The sequence below is a fragment of the Geospiza fortis genome, unplaced genomic scaffold (assembly GCF_000277835.1).
Source record: "Geospiza fortis unplaced genomic scaffold, GeoFor_1.0 scaffold41, whole genome shotgun sequence".
Classification (NCBI taxonomy): Eukaryota; Metazoa; Chordata; class Aves; order Passeriformes; family Thraupidae; genus Geospiza; species Geospiza fortis.
The window spans coordinates 9,962,868-9,985,280 of NW_005054299.1; the positions used below are offsets into that span (position 1 = coordinate 9,962,868).

A 22,413-nucleotide genomic window follows, 5' to 3' on the forward strand; every position below is an offset into this window, starting at 1 on the left:
TACTTCATGCTAAATTAATTTGATGCCATTGCTCACGTGGATAGACTTGAATATAATTTCCACTGTCTTCTACTTCATTTTGACATATTGAACTGACACTAAATAATTTAAATAAAGCAGCACAAAAGCATTTGGAAGGTACTTATCATTCAAAATATCTCTGTCTTGAATTTATACATACATGCACTTTAAGCTAACAGTAGCAATTGAAACTATTACTTAGAAAGGAGTAAAACAGTATTTAAAAGATAACCTATGACTAAAGCAAAAAAATGTTTAAAACAGTAATTAAAAACTATTTCAGCTTGTTTGAAATGAATAAAATTGCTCATTTCCTCTCTACCTCCAACGCTGCTGTATCAAAGGACATTATCTGAAGAATTAAAAACATGTACTGAATGACAGCTCCTTAAATTGCATAAAGTTCAACCATGATAAACAAATACTCAAATGGACAAAGGTTAGCACACAGAATAGCTTGTACTCACCTATTAATAAATACCATATTAAATTTAGGTTGACAGCCACAGCTAAATTAGCAGATGAAGTAATTATTGTATTTGATACTCCATGGCTTAAAAATCACAACTACTGGAATCTATTTTTGGTCTGTCACTACCTTACTCTAGCAAAAGTTCATAGACCACTTTCCCAATTTAAAAATGTGGAGATTAATACATCTTATCAGTGATGTTACAGGGCTTAAGTCAGTATTTCAAAACCTTTTGATTCTGACTGCAAAGTCCCCCATCAATGCTGCAGAAAGGAAATTTATTAATCTCAATGCCTTTAACTGCCACCAACTGCCTTGTGAACAAGGAAAAAAATTCAAGTTGCAGGAGCATTTCCAGTATCAGACAACTATCACTGGCAACATAAAATTCTTTTAATAGAAAAAGAATGAAAGAGTAATATTTCAGCCTGATGCTTTTATAGGAATAATAAATCTCTAAAACCAGGATTCATAATATTGATGCAGAAATACTGAGACAAACTCAAAACTATTAATGGTGTAAAAGACACCACTTCAAATGCTTTTACCTGTCTGAACCAGTTTTGCTGCTTTGACACACCTACAATTCTTGTATATATTTATCCCTCAGAAACACAGAACAAGCACATAACACAAAGAGGCCTTTATATATAATGCCATATAATTACCCTTTACATTTCAGATGGTTTGAAAATTTGTGTTTATGAATATAGTTCTGTGATCATGATCCTGTTGACTTCAATGAGGGCAGAGTCCACCTCATGGAATAAAAAACACAGTTGTCTCTTGACTGGTCTGAACTGCACCAATTGGGCCAATTAGACCAGCCTTTCTATAAAGGTATCCGAAATATTTGTTTTTAAAAAATTGCACGCAACTAGTTTCATAACAGGAGACATAACACTTGTTGCCTTGATCATTTTCCAGCATCATAAACCTCTTTTTTTTCTAACACAAACACAGGGAAGTGAAACTACCAGCTAGTCCTTTCCCATAACATGAAATATAATGAAAATTTCTTTGAAAAACAGGGAAGAAAAGCCACCATGAGGTATACACCTGCTCTTCACTATAGCCAAAACTCTGGTTTAAAGCTAGAAATCAACTCTTTTTTTATGCCAGTTGGAAATGTCAGTGATTTGCTTCTAAATGCAAGTGACTTTTTCTCATTAGTGAATAATCAGTTATTCTGTGTAACTGTACTACTGTTTTCAGTATTTGTGTAAGAAAAACCAAGAATCTACATCTAGCAAAGCCCCACCATCCTTCCAAAAAGTAATATGGCAATTTGCATTCCATACTGTGCAATTATCTATAAATATATTGTTTTGTAGGCTTTATTGATCAAAATCTATGTTTTACACCTCGTATTTGCACCATATCTAACTTTCTATAAAACACACTGCAGGAAGAATACAGTAGAAAGAAGTAAAACACATTAAGCATAAGTTAATTTATTGAAAAGTTGTCTATCTGCTTTTCAGCATATAAATGCCTCCAAACCACTGAATAGCTGTGCAACCAAAAATCTGTTGTAGAAAGAAATTTAACACTGCAATAAGCATCAATTTGGAACTGTATGCCACTAATAAGTTTTAAATATTTGCCCCTTGTTTTATATAGAAAAACCAAGGAAATTGTGACTTGCCCTCTCAGCATCAAAAGGAATCTCTCTAAGAACCTCAGTAGAAACAAAAATATAAAAACTGTTCTTCCTGATCCTTCTTCATGTTGATAATTTCACAGCGACACAAGGAAAGAGAAGACACTGATGCTCACTTTGAGGCTTTAAATATATTTCATAATATATCAAAATATGTATACATGGTATACCAATCTGTGCATCCCCCATGGACACACAGAGATGCAAAGAGCACATACTGTCCTCTTTTTGTGCTCAACAGTTGTGGTTACTTAAAGGTGAGTTTGAGAATTCTGGTATTACTGCTAGACTTGGAAAGAAAATATATTGTTAAAAATGGAATACAAATTGAAAAATAGCACCTATTCACTTTTGAACTTATTCCATGATTTGACAGTCTTAAAATAAAATGTATCATTTTCCCACCATAGACATCAACTCCCAGTAATTTGTCATCATTCTCAAAAGAAACATAAAACATATTGAAAAACAATAAATAAACATTTTGCTAACGAATATGTTTGTACACAACCAGGTCAGAACTGCACTGAAAAACTCTTATCTTCATATGCAAATTCCTGGAACACACATATAATCAAGTTCTTTTACTTTTTCTTCATTTTACAGGCAAGCTTCTAAACAAATGCAATTGATAACAGTCTCTAACTATGGTGGGAAAAAAGATAAAACAAATCAGGCCTAGTATCCAGAAAAGGATTTACAGAAATAGAAGAAAAAATAAGTAGCTGTCTAAAAATTAACTTTTTATGTTTCTGATGGTATAAAACTTTGAGTTTTAAATCCAACAGTCATTTAAAGCTAAAACATTTATCAGCAACATTTATCAGACTACTTCTTCCCCTGCCAACAAAATTTTTTTTCCAGACACAGTATTCCTTCATGTGCTATTTGGAGGGAAATACTTCTCTGCAATAAAAATTCCTTCTGTATTTTTTTTCACTCCCTTCCAACTTATACCAAACAAGAAAGCATAACAGACATCCTTTTATGGTTAAAAAGATCCTGACCGAGGTTCTTAATGTTCTTGGACAAGCAATGCCCACATTACCACAACACTTCCTTGACTTAACACAGTTTGAAGATGAGGATGATGTTTTACATGCTCCAGGCTGAACAGATTTGTTAGGAAGACATGTCCTGACAGATACGCTTAAGAGAATAAGGCCATTGATTAATCAAGAAAGGAGTCCATTAAAATAATGGAATTAATATATTTGTAGATGGTTACTCAACAGGACACTGTCAAGGTATTTTTGTCAATTTTTGAATATTCCCTTCTCAATCAGCATTAATACATGCTTGGCTCCATATCTGCCTAGCTTTCAGTGTGTTAGAAGCTGGATTGCAAGTAACGGCTGCATTAAAAAAAAAAAAAAAGAAACAGTCCTGAACTAATAATTTAGATGAAGCAATACATTGAGCATTTGCAAATACTTTCTTTTCTGTGTAATAGTTTTGCAAAGATCTGAATACCCTCATGCACAAGAGAAACAAATAAATATCTGGAAACAATACTGTAAAGGTTTCAAAATAGTGTTTTCAAAAGTTTACATACAGTAAGCTTCCAAAATACTAATCTCAAGAAGAATCTTTTTCGTTTTATTTTTCAAAGAATACAAAATTAGAACACAAAGGTAAAGAGATAAGACTTGTTTCCAGTCTTTCTCTGTGATTGAAAAAACACTAATGTTTTGTACAGCTGTAAATATCTTAATTGAAAGTACGTTCCAAAATTGCCTTAATATGGTAATGCAGAGATTATTCATCTTTCTCTACAAATTCAGAATCTTGTTTTTTCTGTCCAACCCCAAAACAGCTTCTGCATATTCAATGAGCCGTTAGCAGTCTTCATACTGAAAACTTACTATTGATTCTTTTAGCTTACATTTAAGGAGAGATTTCTTTCACAGTAACAGTGATGATCGACTCAGTGGAAGAAGAAAATCAGCCGCACCATGATCTACCACAAATGTTCCCAAATGGATCACCTGACTAAAGATTTAAACTGTATAATCTCTTAGATGGCCATTCCCAATGATTTAAACTACACTGATAGATTATTAAGCTGCAGGAAGGAGTTTACAAACAAATTTAACTGAATGCCTGCATGCTAAGCAAATATAAATATTCTACTTGTGCATTCATCCCGCTTGAGCCAAGTTGTCCTAAAACTTTTTGGATGATGAAAAAATTTTGAATATCATCAAGTTTTTCATTCTAGTGTAGACATACTGTAATAATTTTTCTTCCTTTTAATTTAGTTTCAGATTCAGTGCATATGTAACCACTCTTTTCAGATGCCTCCCACTCTCTTCACTCCTTTCCCTGACCTGTTTGTAGTCTCAAAAGATAATTAAGTTCATAGAAGCTCTTATGAAGATCAGCAGTCAGGTAGAGGAGAGACACAACTGGTTATTCCACCAAATACTGCCATAGATCAATTCAGTTTGGTATGAAAGGCAGCAAAAGGAGGGCCAAATAGAGAAAGCACTTCTCATCTTTTCACTTGATAAATCCTACACAGGACATTAAACCTGCATGAAATGAAGCTTCACTACTTCTACTATTTCTACTGCTCACAAATGTGGTGATTTCACTTAAAACCTACATCTGTATGTGCCAAAGAACTGCTCTAGAAGAGGTATCCTGGTAAGCACACTCACTTTCTGTCTTGATGAAGAGCATTGCAAAATAAATTAAATTTCTTTTTTCAAATCCCACTCATACAGATCACTATTACAATTTCCCAAGTTTCCTGGGAATGCATCCTTCCAAACCTATGAGACTGCAATTTTTTCAATCTTTCATGGATCTCCACTTCTTAATTGGCTTTGAATGACTCTCAGTTCTTTTCTATTACATTATCTCTTTGTGCTATATCTTCTTTTATATTTAGTCTTGAAGGACTATATTAACATAATTCTTATTCATACACAGTTACTCACCTTCTTGTAACAGTGATAACATTTCTGTATCAGTGGCATATAACTTTCTACACCATTTTTCCAGGAGGGATAAGTTTATTCAGCTATATTCACAAAATCCATAAATAAAGAAGCCAAGGGAAAGTAATTCTGCATGCTGCAATGCTGCCTCACATGAGTCAGAGAAATAATATATGCCTCCAAGTTGCTTTAATAGGTATAGTCTCCTAAATGTGATACTATCATTGCCTGAAGGCCTGTAAACGGGCCTGCAGTTTGATCACACATCTTTTCAAGAAGGAATTGGCAACATGTGGTAAACAACAACAACAAAAAAGAAACAAAGAGAATATTTTTGCTATTAAGTTGCTGCCATACAGTAAAACTGATGCTGCAAGAACACAGTCGTAAATGCCAGTCTTGTTTATTACAAATTCAGTTTCACAGCTTCTTATGAAACATTTGCTATTGCATCAAGAGAATCTCTCTGGTAATTTCATTCCAACATTTCTTTTGCTTTAGGAGAGCTCATAAAGCACTCAGTCCTAAAGCACTGTATTATTAACACCTCAGTCTTCTATTTCTACCAAACAAGTAATACCCACCTATAATTTACACATCTTGAAATAAAGTTCCAACAATTTCTGATTTTATATTAAAAAAACCCCAAAACTTGAAAAGGGAGTTTGAGTTGCCATGTAAAAAAGAATATTAATACAAGAGAAACTGCTCTTTTGTTCAGTAGCTCTAGTGCAGTCAATGTTAAACAATGTTAAACGAAACAAAGCCCAGAAATTACTGCCATTTTAACAGCCTTTTATTGACATTGTCAAAATAAATTATATGCATAAAATGAAATGGATACACAAAGAACTACATTCTACCTAGAAAGGTAAGTGTTCCATTTGTAAACAAAGATTAAACACAGCCTTAAAAATATAAAATTAAAATTGTATTTTAGTTTAAATATTTCTTATACAGACTGCAAGTCAGACTGCATGAACTTTGGTCTCTGTTCTGCCATTTATTTGCTTTTCAATATTTTTTTTAATAAGTGAAACAGTTGCAGTGCTTTTCTTTCATGCAGAACACAGCTCAATTCTGTGAACTTTAGAAAGAAGGAATAATTGAAGTTCTAACTATCTTCAGAGATATAGTTATTGTACAAATGTGAAGAGGTGTCCAAAATCACCTTAAGACACTCAAGAATACAAAGGAATGTTATAGTGGCATAACAGTAAGAACCCATAACAGTGGAACAATGGCCTAGGAGAAAAATCTCCAGCAACTCTGAAATCACACAACTCTTTCTGTTGACAGGCATGGCTTGTTTTTCCTCGAAGAAAAGTGTGTCAACATGAACCAAACTTAAATGTCTGCTAATTTTAACTGTGATGAGTCGTGAAGGTTATAGAAAGAGAGGGGAGAGGAAGAACACTGCTCTGGTTAAAGCCTTGGACAAGTCCTCTACTCACAGCTCAGAATTCCACTCTGAATTTGCATATACCTAGATCATGTTTCAAGTCCTGTCTGAAACACAGACTTTTTTATCATATGTCACAACTCCTGTGAACAATATATTAAAGTAGAACTTGTGAGATGATCAGTTACTAATTTCATCTAATCTATGTAGGGAGAAAAAGCAACAATACCTACATGTATGTCAAAATAGGAACGTGGGTATAACTTGACCTATATTTCAAGAGCTTATCTAATCACTTAACAATAGTAAAATGAAAATTAAATAAGATTTATTACTTAGAAAAAGTAATGAGTCTAGGTGAAATGAGATAGAATTAATGATTTTATCTAGGACACACATTATAAATGCTAAACAATGAGAATAATAATTTGGAATGAGCGTGTTTGTTCTTTGTTAACCAACACATTGTCCTCAGGGTTTTGCAAATGAATCACTGATTATTTACATACCATCAGTCAGTCATCAGTTTCAGTCAAGACATCAGTCATATTTGTCTAACATTTTTCTACACAGGAAAAGATGTTACAGTAAAACAGAGAATATCTGATATCTCCAAATATATAAACACATTCTGATATATTAAAAGCATATAGATTTCAGTAGTGTATTACTTAAGACAGCTACAAAAGCAAGTCATTAAAATGACAAAATATGGCAGGAGATGGAACAGCATTATCAGTTTAACTCTATTTCCCTATTTTCCTTCACCAGAAGGACTTCCTATGGTATTATATGGGTATACTAAAGTGCTATATGTGCACTCCAGACAGTTGATTATGCAACTCAAAACCAACATTTAATTCATGGACATCTTTTTGCCCAAATTTTGATGCACTGGTAACCTGCTAAGGCCTAAGGAGTGCACCTAATTGCTCCCAATGAGGCCATTTAATGCTCCTCCCTGCTGCCCCTTCTCTCCCATGGATGTGCTGCTTGCAAAGATTACAGGTCCCAGCACATGAAAGACATTCAAGTTCTAGCACGAACACCTGAACTGTTAAAACAGCAACAGAGAGTCAAGAAGTCAAAGTTTTACTTGCTGTTCTTTCACTGTCTCACTGAGATGCTGCTGGACAAGGCAGACTATCCTTTAGCCTTCTCATTTAAAGTCTCCTCCTAAAACAGAAAATGCCTACATAGACCTTCTGTAAACAAGCAACTACCTTCCTAAACAGAAGTTACTATAGAAATTAAAAGCTTTACATGGCACATTATTAGCTAGCAACTGGTAGACAAAATGCTGTGCATTTTTTTTTGTAATATAGAAGAAAAAGAGTAGAACATATTTTTTTTTTTGTTTTTACTTTATGTTTTATGGTACTATGATTAATGACATTGCCACTATCAATTAGACAAAAATAAAAGTGACGGATCAATCAACCTCAGTATGTTTACTGCTGAGAGTAACTGTTTCAATGCTAAAGCTTTTATTTTTTTATTTTTGTCTTAAACCTCTAAACCCATGAAACAAAGTAAAAGTGAGTAGTATTAAGCATGCCACTACATGATTATTTTACAGACATATTTTTTTAAAAAACCCAAACATATGAAACCTTCTTTTAAGACTGCAGTCATGAAAGGATTTTTTTATATTTAACAAAAGTTACCAATGCAAATCACAGCATTCAAACCAAGCATCACTAAGAATCATATGAAATCACCATACAGATGCACATTCATGTTAATACTATTCTCTCTTAAGAAGACATAGTCTACTAAGCTGAAAGCTAGAACAAAAGAACCCCAGAACATTAAACCAACTCAGTCCTTGTAACAGCAACTGGCACTTTTATAAACAAAATTTACATTAAAATCTCAATATATGAGGTGCTGTAGGATTTAAGCCCTGATCTGAAGCCTTAGAAAGAGCCCCAGTACTAGGGGTACTAACAGGAGCTGTGGGCTCAGCATGGAAACATCCTTCAGAAAATCCTACCAAAGTGCTTTATGCACCTATGTATATGCAAATACAGATTTGTTGGTTCATGAGTTTTACAGATTTGCTACCTTCAAATTATATGTTCAACAACTTCTCAGTATTTTTTTCTTCAAGAAACAGCAGTGTAGAACAAATGCAAGAGTTTTAAGAATATCTATTTCCAAGATCCACTTCCCACTTTAAGACCACTGTACATTGCTTGTTCTACATAGTATGGGCGGACCACGACAGATAAAACAAGCACCATCATTATGTAATAACTGCAATTATTTTTATGGCTATTGAATTCCATTCTTCCTATGCAATACATAAAATGCAAATGTAAAGCAATAGTACAAATTACAAGCCCTAACAAGGCAGTAAATCTGAACCAAGTCACGCAACATAACATGTCTATAAACTTTCCCACCAGATGCAAAAAGGCTTTCAAAAGCTGCTCTTTTTAACTTATTTTTCTTAATTTTTTAAAGAAAATTAATGAAAATCCCCCTATCTCTAGTCATATCTAAATAGCAAATTAGAAGTTCTACCAAATTTGAGGGGAATTCACAGAAATTGAGATTAATATTGTAAGATTTATCAGTAGATGTGGTGGTTCTTTCCTTTACTATTGCATTATAAAAATAAAATGTTTAAAAATAAAAGAACTGTCATCAGAAATACAGTTGATTGGAGACTATGATTCATATTAAGATCATAACCTATAAAAATCATCAGCTGTGCAGAATGAGCTGTTCCAGTTGACAGATCTTATTAGCAAAATCTTCCAATAAATTACAGAAAATGCTGATTTTAAAAAATTGCTTTTGGCTTTCAGCATACGGAGCTTAAGGTGCTCCTGACACTAACATATTTTATGTGGTTTTAGTCACTAGATGCTACAAACAACTCATCTTGTTCTGGAAAAGCTGTACTAATAAATTTAGTGAGAACGAAGGGAATTTTTTTCCCCACAATTCAAATGTAACACAATTTGATCATGAAGTACACTTTTTTACACATTTGCTCCCCTTGGTTTGTGGGCAAAAGACATTAAGAACAAAATCATGAAAGGATGACTAATTAAATCATAGTGATTGTAAGTATTTCTGCAGCTTCACTGAACTAAAGCAGTTATCACTTTACTCTTAGCTCTCCAATACCAGAATCAGTATATTCTGTGACAAAACAAGAGGTGACCTATTCTGAGGTCAATAATATGACTACAATGGTATGACCAGCCAAGAAGCACAATACAGTGGAATATGAAAGATCTTACACACTTTCACCTACAGTGACAAGTGAAGCATCTTGCAAATTAAAAAAAAAAACCAAAACAAAATCCCCGAACATTTGCAGCTGACAGATCTTACGTTTTTTAAGCTTTAATGAAAAACTAGACACTTAAAATATTTCAGCACCAAAAAAAATTTTCTGATTTCACAATTTCATGACATGAAGACTTTTTTTTTTCCCCTCCTCATGTTATTTTTGGCCTCAGTGAACAAGTAAGGCCCAGCGGCTTGAGTTTGCCTGCTTCTGGCACTGGGCTGCTACTCTGACAATGGCCAACACATCGAGCTAAAGGAGCACTCCCTCACTGGTACTTTGTTGTTTGTTTCAATGGAAAACATGGACAGCAAAAATAAACTGCAGATTACTGGGCCAGGCTAAAATGAAAGACTCTATAAGAGACAAGCATCAATGACACCTACACTGATAAATGTCTTCTGCAAACACAGCTTACATTTATTTTCCCAGCCTCCAGATCATGCAATTTACTGTCTTCAGAAAAGAAGCTACAAATCCTACTGTTTCAAATACTGCCAGTACTAACTTGCAGAGACCCATTTCTAATCTAAAATCTCAGTGGCTCATTATAATTGCATGTTATAAAGTTTGCCTTTACTAACAGAAGAAGCCCAGACAATCTTTGATGATCCATTATTCTGTTTAAATAAGTTAATGCTGGTATAGTAATCAATGTACTGAATATCATACTGTCAACTACTTTTAAAACATAAACTATTTGCTCCAAATGCTTGCATACATCTCAAGATAAGGAATACTTCATGGAATGAAATTCAGGAAGTTAACTTTGTGCCTTTGTCACAAAGTCTTAAGTAGTATAATATTAGGAGCAATCTAAATTAGTCCAAAAGATCTCTATGTAAAGCATGATCAGATTATTGTGAATTATGAGGACTACATTTTATTTCAGGATTATCTGTCAGTCTTATAAACTTCCAGTTTTTCTATTGGTAAAACAGGTAAAATGACACCAGGCACCACAGACCTGACCAGCTTCATATGGCATGCATTGCATTCTATCCAATGCAACATAAATATGCTTTGGAAGGTAGTCAAATAGAATATGCTGCATAACATTCTACACTGTTTTGAGAGGTAGCTGCCTGGCACAGACTAAAACAGTCTAGTGCAAAAAGATCAAGTCAGATCTGAGCTCCACATCATTCTTGTCACTGTTGTGATCTCAACACACTACACATCAGGTTTTAGTCAGCTACAAACAAAATCAATGAAGCTTAAAAGCAAAATAAAATATTCTTTTTCAGAATATTTAGCTCAGGTTTTTGAAACAGCATTAGAACTTCACACAAGTGCATTTGTGTTTTGGTATTTGCAGCAATTTAACACAAACCTTAAATGCTGTCAAAGAAATCAAACTGCTAAAGCACAACAGAAAAGAAATTGGCCTGGAAAAAATCTCATTTGACCCTGCATATTACATTTTTGTTTGTTCTGTACTACAGTTAATTACTCAAACATAGACAAGTATTGCAGCCTTTTCACAGTACCTGGAATTTGGTCTACATTGTAAACAAAAGTTGCAGTGAAGTCTTTTAAGAGACTTCCAAATGATGAAATCAGACTAAGGAAAGAAACACAAATATGCTCTTATCTTTCAATTTGAACTTGAGGATAAACCTCTTCCATTGACAGTCTTACACACAACTGTTTGGCCCCTGGCAATGTGTCTAGACAACGTCTGTTATTTATTTCAGTTCTAAAAGATCAGCACAAAATACAATGGTCATCACAAAAAAAAAAAGCATGTAAAGAAACAGGTCTGTGTTGCCAATACTGACAAATTATTGGAAGGCTGCTGGTCACAGCATCATAGCTAAATTAGTCCTGATATTAGCTATTCACTAGAGCACAACAAGCAGGTACATACACATAGGAAATGAGTACCTTAAAAGATACATACAAGAAGGTGGTGTAATCAGGGAACATCTTACGTAATCGAAACATTAAAAACCCCCACGGAAATAAGAAGAGAAATACCTAAATGTCTTGTTTTTAACAGCATCACTGGCAACACACTCTGAAACCCACTGATACTGTGCAAGCATCCTACAGTCACATAAACAAGTACCATTTGTAAATGACTGAGCTGGAAGTTTTTAATGATTTGTCATTATGATTACATATGTGCCACTAGCTGACGAAAACCACCAAGAAAGAAACAAAACTACACAGAATGAATGCACCTAGGTAGCCAAGAAGGTCCATAGCATCCTGGCTTGTATCAGCAATAGTGTGGCCAAGGCAGTGACCATGCCCTTGTACTGAGCACTGGTGAGGCCACACCTCAGGTGCTGTGTCCAGCTCTGGACCTCCCACTACAAGAAGGACATTGAGGTGTTGGAACGTGCCCAGAGAAGACCAATGGACCACAAGGCTTGTGATGATGGACAAGTCATCTGGGGTTGTTTAGGCTGGACAATTAGAGGCTCAAGGAGGGCCCTTATCTCTCTCTACAAACACCTGAAAGGAGGTTGTAATGAGGTGGGGCCCAGCCTCTTTTCCCAGGTAAAAGTAACAGGAGAAGGAGGAAATGGCCTCAAGTTGCACCAGTGGAGGTTTAGATTTGATATCAGGAAAAATTTCTTCACAGAAAGAGTGATCAGGCACTGGAACTGGCTGCCCAGAGAAGTGGTGGAGTCACCACCTCTGGAAATGTTCATTTGATGTGTAGATGGGGCACTTAGGGATGGGCATCGGGTTATCGTGGACTTGGCAGTGCTGGGTTAACAGTTCGACTTCATGATCTTAAAAGTCTTTTCTAACCTAAAAAAATTCTATGAAAATTTGAAAGAGGTATTTTAGATGTTGAGCCTATTACCTATTTTATTACTGTGGCATACACAGTATCTGTAATGAGGTAAAAATGCAAACTAGAGTCTGACTCCCAAAGCGAGTATATACGGTGAATACCTCCCTTTATAAAATATTGTGGAGAAAATGAAAAATACTACAACTAACAAAAATAATTTAATTCAAAACGAACATGCTGATTAAAAATCCAACTGCAAAAAAAAGCAAAGGAAAAGTATACAAGGATTTTCTTGAGCCAAAGCCTCATTCTTTTCAAATAAGAGAACCTTAATGAAATATTTATCACAATAAACTTTGCAGTAGTTTGAGCCATCAGCTTGATTCTGCGGCTGTTTCAACACAAAGTTTTCACTTATATCAACTGGATTTGCATAAGAAAACCATTTGAAAGTGGATACAAAGGTCCACATTCAATTAAAACCTTTGCATTAAAGTATAGCTTTCTAAAAGAAAAAATAATGAATGTGCTTTTTAAGTGTAAGCCAACATTTCGTTTAGAACAGCTCTTTAGCATAGAAAATACACAATGATGCTTTTTCTTTCAAATGTAAAGGAATATGGCAAGAGAAGTTATGAAGAGAGATTTATCTGCTGCAGGCATTATAACAGGTATTATGTTTCCAACTAAATAAAATCTGAAGAAATTTTACTAGAATAACTGAACAAATTTTGCTACAATTTTAGAATTCAAAGGAAGAAACAGTGTACTCTGCATTGCCCTTTAAACTATCCTCAGTCTTTCAAATATATATTTTACTTTAAATGTACACACATTGGAACCCAATTTTAAATTTAGTGCCACAAATACTTTTGAAATAACCTGGCAAATTTGCCTCTCCAGTCTGTAACAATCCAACTTATGCTATACCTCCAAACTTTTATTCTTTATAGGAAAAGTACTCTCACTACAATCAGTATGAAGTTGACAGAGTAACATCTTATGATTCCAGAGTGTATTCTCAACAACCCCACAGATTTTGTAACACTGCATACTGATCTCACAGCTTACATCATCAAACCTGAGTACTGGCTTATGATACAAAGTTTTACTGTCATGCCTGTAGTGTGATTACCTACTGACATCCATAAAAACTTCAGAAGAGCATCAGAAATCACTGGGATACTAGGAGTGATTGATTAGGCAAAAATAATGGTCTTTAATATTTCACCAGATTTTAACACAAGTAAAACATAAAAAAACCAAGTTAACACATGTTAAACGTAAAAAAAAAAGTCAGAGAAAGCACAACAGGTTTGAACTTTGCAAATCATGACAGAGAAGCTACTGCACACTATACAATTGGCTACAGATTAGAACATATTTCGAACACATTAAATTCTGCAGTAAAACATTAAGCTGTTAATACACTAACAGCCTTCAATTGCTGATTGCTCTTCCACCTTTCAGGGTAATATATTAACAATTATTTCCACTGCATCAATAAAAGCTCGATCAATCATGTACCATAATCCAGCAGGCAGCAGGTAGCATTGAAACCAGCATAACTGGCAGCCATGATGAAAATAAACTATTTTATTGCAATATATTAGAGGTCTATTTATGTCAAAAATCTCATCCAAAAAAAAAAAAGACATGGACAGCTTAAAAAAAATCTCTTTTTTGTTTAATAGCTCCTTTACTAATTTGGAGTAGTCAGAGTGCAATTATTTATATCATAACAGAGTAGTCCTGATTCTACCTCCTTTCATGTTGTCTATTTTGCTGTCACAAGAGATGACATTCATCTAGCTCAGAGTACATACAGGAAGCTAAAGGCAGCACGGGGTATATAAGATCCTGCCTGCTACAAAGCACACTCTGTCATAACCTATGCTGGAGCCTAAATCAAACCATTTTTCTACTGTCAATAAATACTTCTGGAATAAAACAGTATTTCTTCTCCTGTGGCTACTCAGCCAGACTACATGTCACTTTCCTACTACAGATAGTTAACTTGCCAGCTTGCACTGTAGAAGCCTGATTGAGAAAACGATGGACTTCACAAGTACATTGCCCATCAAGAAGGATCCGCTGCTGTAAAAATCCAGGCTATAACATACAAAACCACATTAATTTTAAAACCCCAAAGCTAAGACATTAAGACTTCTGAAATATCAAAATAAAGGCAGACTGGGAAACTTTGATTCTGCTACCTGCTCTGTGTGTCTCTTCACCTCACATTACATATGCATGCAAAATAAACACATGCTTTCCTTCAGACTAATGAATCACTCAGTACTCAGAATGAACAAAGCTCCAGGAGGAGACTTGTGGAGCACTAATGATTTATCCACAGTATATGAACCTTGTCTAGAGAAGATATTTAGTGAACGTGATTGGGAATTACAGTAAGGAGGAATATGCTGTCATGCATTAAAACATTACTCTTCAGAAACAACTGCAGGTTCTATCATGGTGTTCCTACATGATGACCGGTACATAAGTCATATGCCACCTTCCAGCCTGCAAGGCTTCCCAGAAACTGAACACAAAGGTGCAAGACAGCCCTGCAACTGAAGCTATTCAACATATTCCTGCACTTGTCCTGAAATTGTCTTGACTTATTTAAAATTGATGCTGAGAAACACAGCACTTGTGAGTTCTGGCAGGAGCAGACAGCACAGTTCACATTATACGTTCTCAGTCTTCTTTTTTCCAGAGTCTTTCCGAAGCAAATCACACCTAGCTTGCAGTCTAGGTGAACTGTTGCTGTGTCCTACTTAACACCAACCTTCCAGAAAAGGCTGTAGCCAACCCTCTTACATCTGATCAGAAACATTCCCATCAAGTGAGAAGAAAAACCCAACTGAAGACAGCAGCTGGGAGAAGAACTGCTACTGAAAGTATCTGCATGCTCTCAAGAAGCAGCTCCTTACTCAAACATAAAAACTACAGAAGCTAGAAAGATCATAGGGTTCCAATCTCAAACTGCAACCAAAAATTTCAGTCAAGATTACAGTTGTGCCTGCCTTTACTTTCATGGTTTGTAGCTTGAGGCATCTTGGTGAAACACTGAAGACTCACACTTGCAACTGTGATTTAACAATAGTTGAAGACAGTTCTAACAATAAGACGAAGAGGAGGTAATGGAATCCACACTGACAATTTCCTCTCAACACATTAGTTTTTAAAGATTAAGTAGCTATTCCTATTTCCAAATATTTAAAAGAAGGCAGACACACAGTTTAAAGGAAAGATGAGTGGTGGCAACATCAACTGACTCAAACCTTGTCTGCAGTGGAAGTTCTGACACTTCATTCTGACAGTCATGATAGACAGAAAAACCAGCTCTCACTGCATTCTCTAAATATAGTAACATTGACCTTATGATGGGCTTCCACAGTAGCTCCTCCAAAGAGAGACTGTCCCCGTGCTGTAAAAACACTCATTTCAAATTCTTCCATGGTGGCAGTTTGTCACAAATTGCTTTTCCTGGTTTTATTTCTCCTCTTAGCAAAGAAATAAATGCTTTTTCATCCCAATTTGCAAAAATACTCTACAGTATGACTTTCAAAAGTATCAGGTTAAATTTCTGTTCATTGTGAACAACGAAGTAATCACTGAAGCTTTCAGTTCAAGTAACCAGAATTTGCTTTCATTCCCTGTTAAGAAATGGTATATTTAGTTTGCTTTTCTGCTTCTACTATCAAGACTATTGGTAAAATTGAGACTGTTCATTAAAAATTCCAACACTGACATGTCATGAAATTCCACAGACTCATATAAAAGATGCCACTAAAGTAGCACACAAAACAACAGCATGTCCAACATCACCTTCCAACAATGTGATTCAATTAGATTTAGAAATGGTGAACTTTCAAATTCTTGGAGAGCAGGAAGGCAGGAAAGTCAAAATAATTACTAAGGAGATTGGAATAATTCATACTCTCTCACAAATACTGTCAACTTAGACAGTTATTTTACCTTAAGAAGGTATGTAGGAATATTGCTGAAATCAACAGGCAACTTCAAGAGGAAGCGAGCCGAGAATTCTCCGGTCTGTGGAAAAAAGGTAACACTAATGAGACCTGGTAGCTAAAAGAGAACCACAAACATTCTGAAGATTAAGTGCTATCCAGAAAAACGTGTAAGAGCTCATACCAAAGAGAAGGGTTGAGATTTAAAACAAAATTGCTGAATAGAAGTACTGGAGACGAAAAAAAAAATTACAGATTTCACAGGTGTCATATGAAAAAACACCTCAAAAAACATTAACCCTCATTGCCAGTAAGTCAACAGCAAAAAGTAGATTAAAACAATGTGCATGACAAAAAATCAGACTATATTTTGTTACACCCTAAATATAGATGTATCTTGGCTGTACTCATTTCCGGACAAAGGTCTGGCAAGACCTGCAAAGAGTCTGAAAGCAAAGCTAAAAACATGACAAATTGATAAGAACGTATAGATAAAACAGAGGCATCTTTACAAAAAACTGCAGATATATGTAAAAGAATTTGTGTTTTGAAAGGTGAGCACATATCAAAAGTGTCATCTGAATAAAGTTAGAGGAAAAGAGTTCAAGTAGAAGATTTTAAATAATTTGTCTTCAGAATTATGTAACTCTAAACACCTAGACAACCGTTTACTGAAAATTTGCCAAGCGTCCCATACACATTGCTCTTTTTTACGTATAAAGGGTATGTGAAGGAAATGGAAAGGATTTCCTCCCTGTTTCATACACTTCCTTAAAACCAGACTTTGTCCACCTGGTTATAAAGCAATGAAGTTAGCTGTTTTTTAAAAACAAATGCTTGCCTGATTTCCTCCATGTTAATTTTTTGTTATCTCTATTTTTTTAGTTCAGTATAGTAGCCACATAGCAGCTATATTTGTTAGGTATATTGAATTAGCAGTAAGTAAAGTGCTAAACATTGATTTTAGGCAATTAATTACAAAAACTGGGATAATTTGAGACAAGCTAACCAATTTGTCAGTGCCAATCTGGTTCTGAGTAATCTACCAAGCATGAACTACAGATACCTCATTCTACCTTTAAGTCACTAAACAAGAAAAAAGAAGATCTGGAATGGAACTGAAATGTTCCTAATGGCACCTTTCCAGTTGTATCATTTGCCAAAAGGATTTGTGTGACACTGGACTGTAATTCACCCTTATGCCAGCTAGCTAAGAATTGCCCTTAAAATTTGTCACTGGTAGTCACACAAAATAGGCAAAGTAATTACTCACAGAAACACTATGCAACAAAAAGTGAGCGTACACTAAAGTCCAGCTGTGAAACCTTTCCTGATTACACCTCTTGTGAGGAGAGGTACCAACTTCCTGATGCTGTATTACTGATGTATGCAGAAAAACCAAGAACTTCATGCACACATTTAACATAAAGACTGCTGTGATGATGGTCAGGGTCCTCACTTCTTATCCAGAGTGAAATGGATATTACAGATAATGTTTCTCCTCTGGACTTTCAAAAAATGCCATACAACATTTGCCATAAAATCCAGAAAATTATTTTTGGTGTAATACCAAGTCTGATGAACTGGGGTGGCCACTGAGCATATGAATGACCTCTGATCAATGCTGCTCTGATCATCAGTTACTCAAAAAAGTCTAGATCTTTCATATCATTCCATCAAGATTATTTTGCAAACTAATACTTCCAAAGATGTTCTGGCTGGACAGGGAGCAGCCCCTGTCCATGGTGCTCATCTCCCCTGCCCAAACCAGCTGGATACAGGCATCAAGTGAAGACAGATGAATTTCTGGCCCCAGCCCTGAGGGATTGGGTATTTAATGGGCTCCTGCATCTGCTGGTATTCTTCCAACAAGAAGCTACTAAGCTAGATAATAGTTTGTTGATTTGTAACATATCTTGGAAACTTGCACTGGAGGTAGTGGAACAAATGTATAAGAGCAAATTTCTGTTCCATTCTGGGTCAGCGTGTTGAATTCAGGCATTCTCTTCAAAGTATTTTTAATTCATGCACCTAAGATGATTGCTTTCATAACACTGTGCAAGGCTCATACTTGATTATTTCAGAAATCTGCTGAACTACTATTGTTTCCTGAGAGAGAGCAGCAACATGAATTTCAATGACTTGAGAAGATAAAAGGCCATTTACCTCCTGCTTTCTGGAAAAACAGTCCTATTTAGCTGATCCTTGAGGCTAACAAAACAAGAAGTTGCAAAGGACAGTAAAGAGAACTACATAAGGTAGTTTCACAGTTTTGTGTTAGGACACTAGTAAACAAGCCTCTGTCACATATACCAAGCTCGCAGAATCTTCAAAACTCTCAAGAGTCTTCTTGACAGAGAATAAAGACTTGGAAAAAAGCACATGCTATAGAAAAATCTATAGCTCTGCAATATGAAAAGGATTTGACTCAAGATGTATTTAACATTTATTTTATTGGAATGTTTTTAATTTAAAAAGCATTTAAAGAAAAGAAAGTTCTTTATTCAGTTACCAAAGACAGAGAAAAGGCTCGATAAAATTTCAGTACAGTTCAGAAAGTCTTCTGCACTTCAATAAACCAGTCTATGAAATTTAGAGCTATAGCAAGTTGTTTGGGATGCAAGCTATGGACAATAACATCTGTGACTAAGTTTATTTCAATCAAATATTGTGATCTATAAACACTAAAGAGGTCTGAATTTCTTTGATGAAGAAAATTAAATCTGGGTTCAAATAAAAAAAGCCTAAATGACTTGCCTAAAGAAAAAAAACCAAACAGATGAATGCGTGAGCTGTAAACATCCTTGAATCACCTGTAACTTAAAGATGATTGAAGTGATAAAAAGTTGAAGTCTAGCCTTGATAATAGGAGTACTGAATTTTCATCAATTTTCAGACTGCACCGGTTTCAGAAGATACAGCTTCTGAAGGCCAGTTTATCTTAAAAGTATGCTATTTCTGAAAGCAAGGGGGAAACAAGTCCTTCATAAACACCATTAGATATTCCTGACATCTCTTACTCCAAACTTACCAAGAAAAATATATTACCAGCAGAAAAAACCTGATTTTTGCAGCGCTTACTCTGTGGCAGAGATCAATTTTCAAAAAATGTCAATTCACACAGTAACCAAAATGCCTTCATTGCCAATGGCCACATCTTAGAGATCTATACACAGAGTGCTTCCATGCAGAATGGTACATCTCCCATGTGGGAACATGGGATATAACTTCAGGAAGCAGATAAGCCAGTTTAATGTCTGACTGTCCTATGAAAGCATGGCCCTACAAAGTCACTGCTCTAGCCCATCTTGCCTCCTCTTGCAGAAAATTAGTTGGGTTAGTTTTTCCTCTCCTCTCCCGCAACATCTCAGCTCAGACAAGTGCAAGAGAGATACTGGCAGCTGCAGCTACCAATTGAAGCAACTCAACCATAATGTGGAAACACACCCTAATACTTCCTACCCCATAGCAGGCTGTCATACCAACACTGTTATTCTGCCTCTCAAATCTTCAAAGTGAACTCAAACTTCCACACTGATGTTGTACTGTGCCCTCTAAACACAGCACAGGCTTTTCAACAGTTTCAACGTTTTCACTTATAACCCAGACAAATGAACATCAGGTTCAAAGCCAGTTCTCACCTGGAAATCTGGTTCAACCAACGTAATGGAATACAGCAACATCCCAAACAAGGAATATAGAAAATGAGCTGAAGTCAAATAGTTTTCTCCATCAGAAACAGCAAGCATGGAGACCCACAGAAAGAACTTACGTTTTCCCAAGCAAGAGTTGTATTTGTTAAAAGCATCTTAGATGTAATAAGAGCTTACCCAGTTGTTTTTTTTGCCAGCATAGATTTCCATGTTTTCTCCATACTGGGGCTCTTCAAGTAAAGTCTGATACTCAAACATGAGACGAGAACTCTCCCGTAATCGGCTGCACTGAAATTGATGATACTGCTGCACAAGCTCTTTCACAACAAGCAGCAGGCATTCTGGATTTGAAGGATTCCAGGAAGCTAAATTCTGTTGATTAGAAAAGAACAAAACCCAAAATTGTTGACACCAATAAAAGACAAGCAATCCCCCTTCCATACTGATACCAGAGGCACGTATGCATGTGGAACCTTTATGACAAAGTTAACTACAATAATCAAATACAAAGACTCTACCATGCTTTGGAAGACAGCCAGGTAGAACAGCAGAAGCTTATTGACAAATAGGAGACCTACCATAAAACTGATAAAAGGGTTAGTACCAGGCTTATGTGGGTCCAAATGACCATTCTATTCTTTCCTAAAATTGTACCATTGCATCTGAGAACTGGAAAAGTTTGAATTAAATTAAAACTGATATGCAACACACAAGTACAACCTTGCACAGTAATGGATTCCAAAGGCAGTCAACCAAGTGAATAGGGCAAATTAACACCAACCACAGAAACTGCTCTGCTTCATTATCTCAAACAGTGGCTACATTACCAGTGGTAGAGCAAATGGGTTCTCTTCTCTTGCCTCAACCTTGTGATTTATTTCACCTTAACCGCCTCTTCACTTGAATTACCTTGACTCATCCCCTTGACACAAATGTCATCCATATACAGAAGTCTCTTTAATATGCTGGCAGAAATTTTTATTACAGGTTCACTGTATTTCAACAAATAGCTAACAGAAATAAAAATGATAATACAGTTAAGATAACTGTCAGTAGCACAGCAGTGATGTTACCACTCCTATAATTGGCTTAGATCAGTCTTCTATGCACAGTTAAGTTTTATTCAGGAAGTATTTGGTGTTACAAACCATACCTAATGTGACCAATGTTACATGCCTACATCTAGCTGACCAAAAAAGGACCTATGTGAAAGGCAAAGGGGGACTCTCACCCTGTATTCCATGCTGTTAGGACATGAAAGAGCACTGATTGAAAGTACTTAGGTACTCATATGCTTTGCACTTGGATCTTCAAGGAGTTTTATTGATACCACCTCAGAGCATGTTAACACAATCATGTGGCTTTTGGTGAGCTTTGAGTATAAGTAAAATCAATCTGCATTTCATAGAATCATGGAATGGTTTGGGGAGGGCTCTTAGAGATCATATAGTTCAGGGGAGGGACACCTCCCACTAGACCAGGGTGCTCAAAGCACCTTCTAACCTGGCCTTTGATACTTCCAAGGATGGGGTATCAACAGCTTCTCTGTGCAACCTGTTCCAATGCCTCACCACCCTCAGTAAATAATTTCTTCTTTATATCTAATTTTAATTTGCCCTATTTCAATTTAAAGCCATTACCCTTTCTCCCACCACTCCATGCTCTTATAAAAGCTCCCCTTTCAGCTCTCTTGAGGGCCCATTTAGGTACAAGAAGGCTGTATATCACACAGACATTTGACAATTAACTAGCTGCAACAGAATTTTAAATTGCATGAATTGTACAGTTGACATTAAGAAACTCAGAACTAGCACAGGTATCTATATTTTACAACTAAGTGATGTAGTAATACAGTCGCTTCATAAAATTACTTATCCATATTTGTATTCAGTATAGTTAGATGCCATGTTACTTCTTCTTTTAAGTTGCAGATATTTCATAAACAAATTCATATTTTGTGTAACACCAAAAGTAATAAATACAAGTAATAAACACAAGTGAATGAGTTCCACAGAGAAGTTTTTGAGTCTCTGTCCTTAGAGATACTCAAAACCTGATTGGACAAGGACCTGGACAGCCTCATCTGTCTGATCCTGCCCAGGCAGAGCAGCTGGGCTAATGATCTCTATCTAAAGGCTCCTTCCAACCTCAGCTAGTTTTAGCTTTATTAAGAGGTTCACAAAAAGCTCAAGGATCTTAGCAAGGATCTTAGCAAGGT

The 22,413-nt window shown here is 35.7% G+C and overlaps 1 protein-coding gene across 2 annotated transcripts in view; it reads right to left on the minus strand.

Annotated features, from left to right (window-relative positions):
• Positions 1 to 22,413, minus strand: part of BABAM2 (BRISC and BRCA1 A complex member 2) — a 156,833-nt gene that overhangs the window by 89,902 nt on the left and 44,518 nt on the right. For both annotated transcript variants that reach the window (XM_031059243.1, XM_031059247.1), the window contains 2 exons: positions 20,373 to 20,567; positions 16,550 to 16,624 (listed from right to left, as the gene is read on the minus strand). In XM_031059243.1, the coding sequence (XP_030915103.1) occupies positions 16,550 to 16,624; positions 20,373 to 20,567 (270 nt within the window). The remainder of the gene's footprint in view (positions 1 to 16,549; positions 16,625 to 20,372; positions 20,568 to 22,413) is intronic.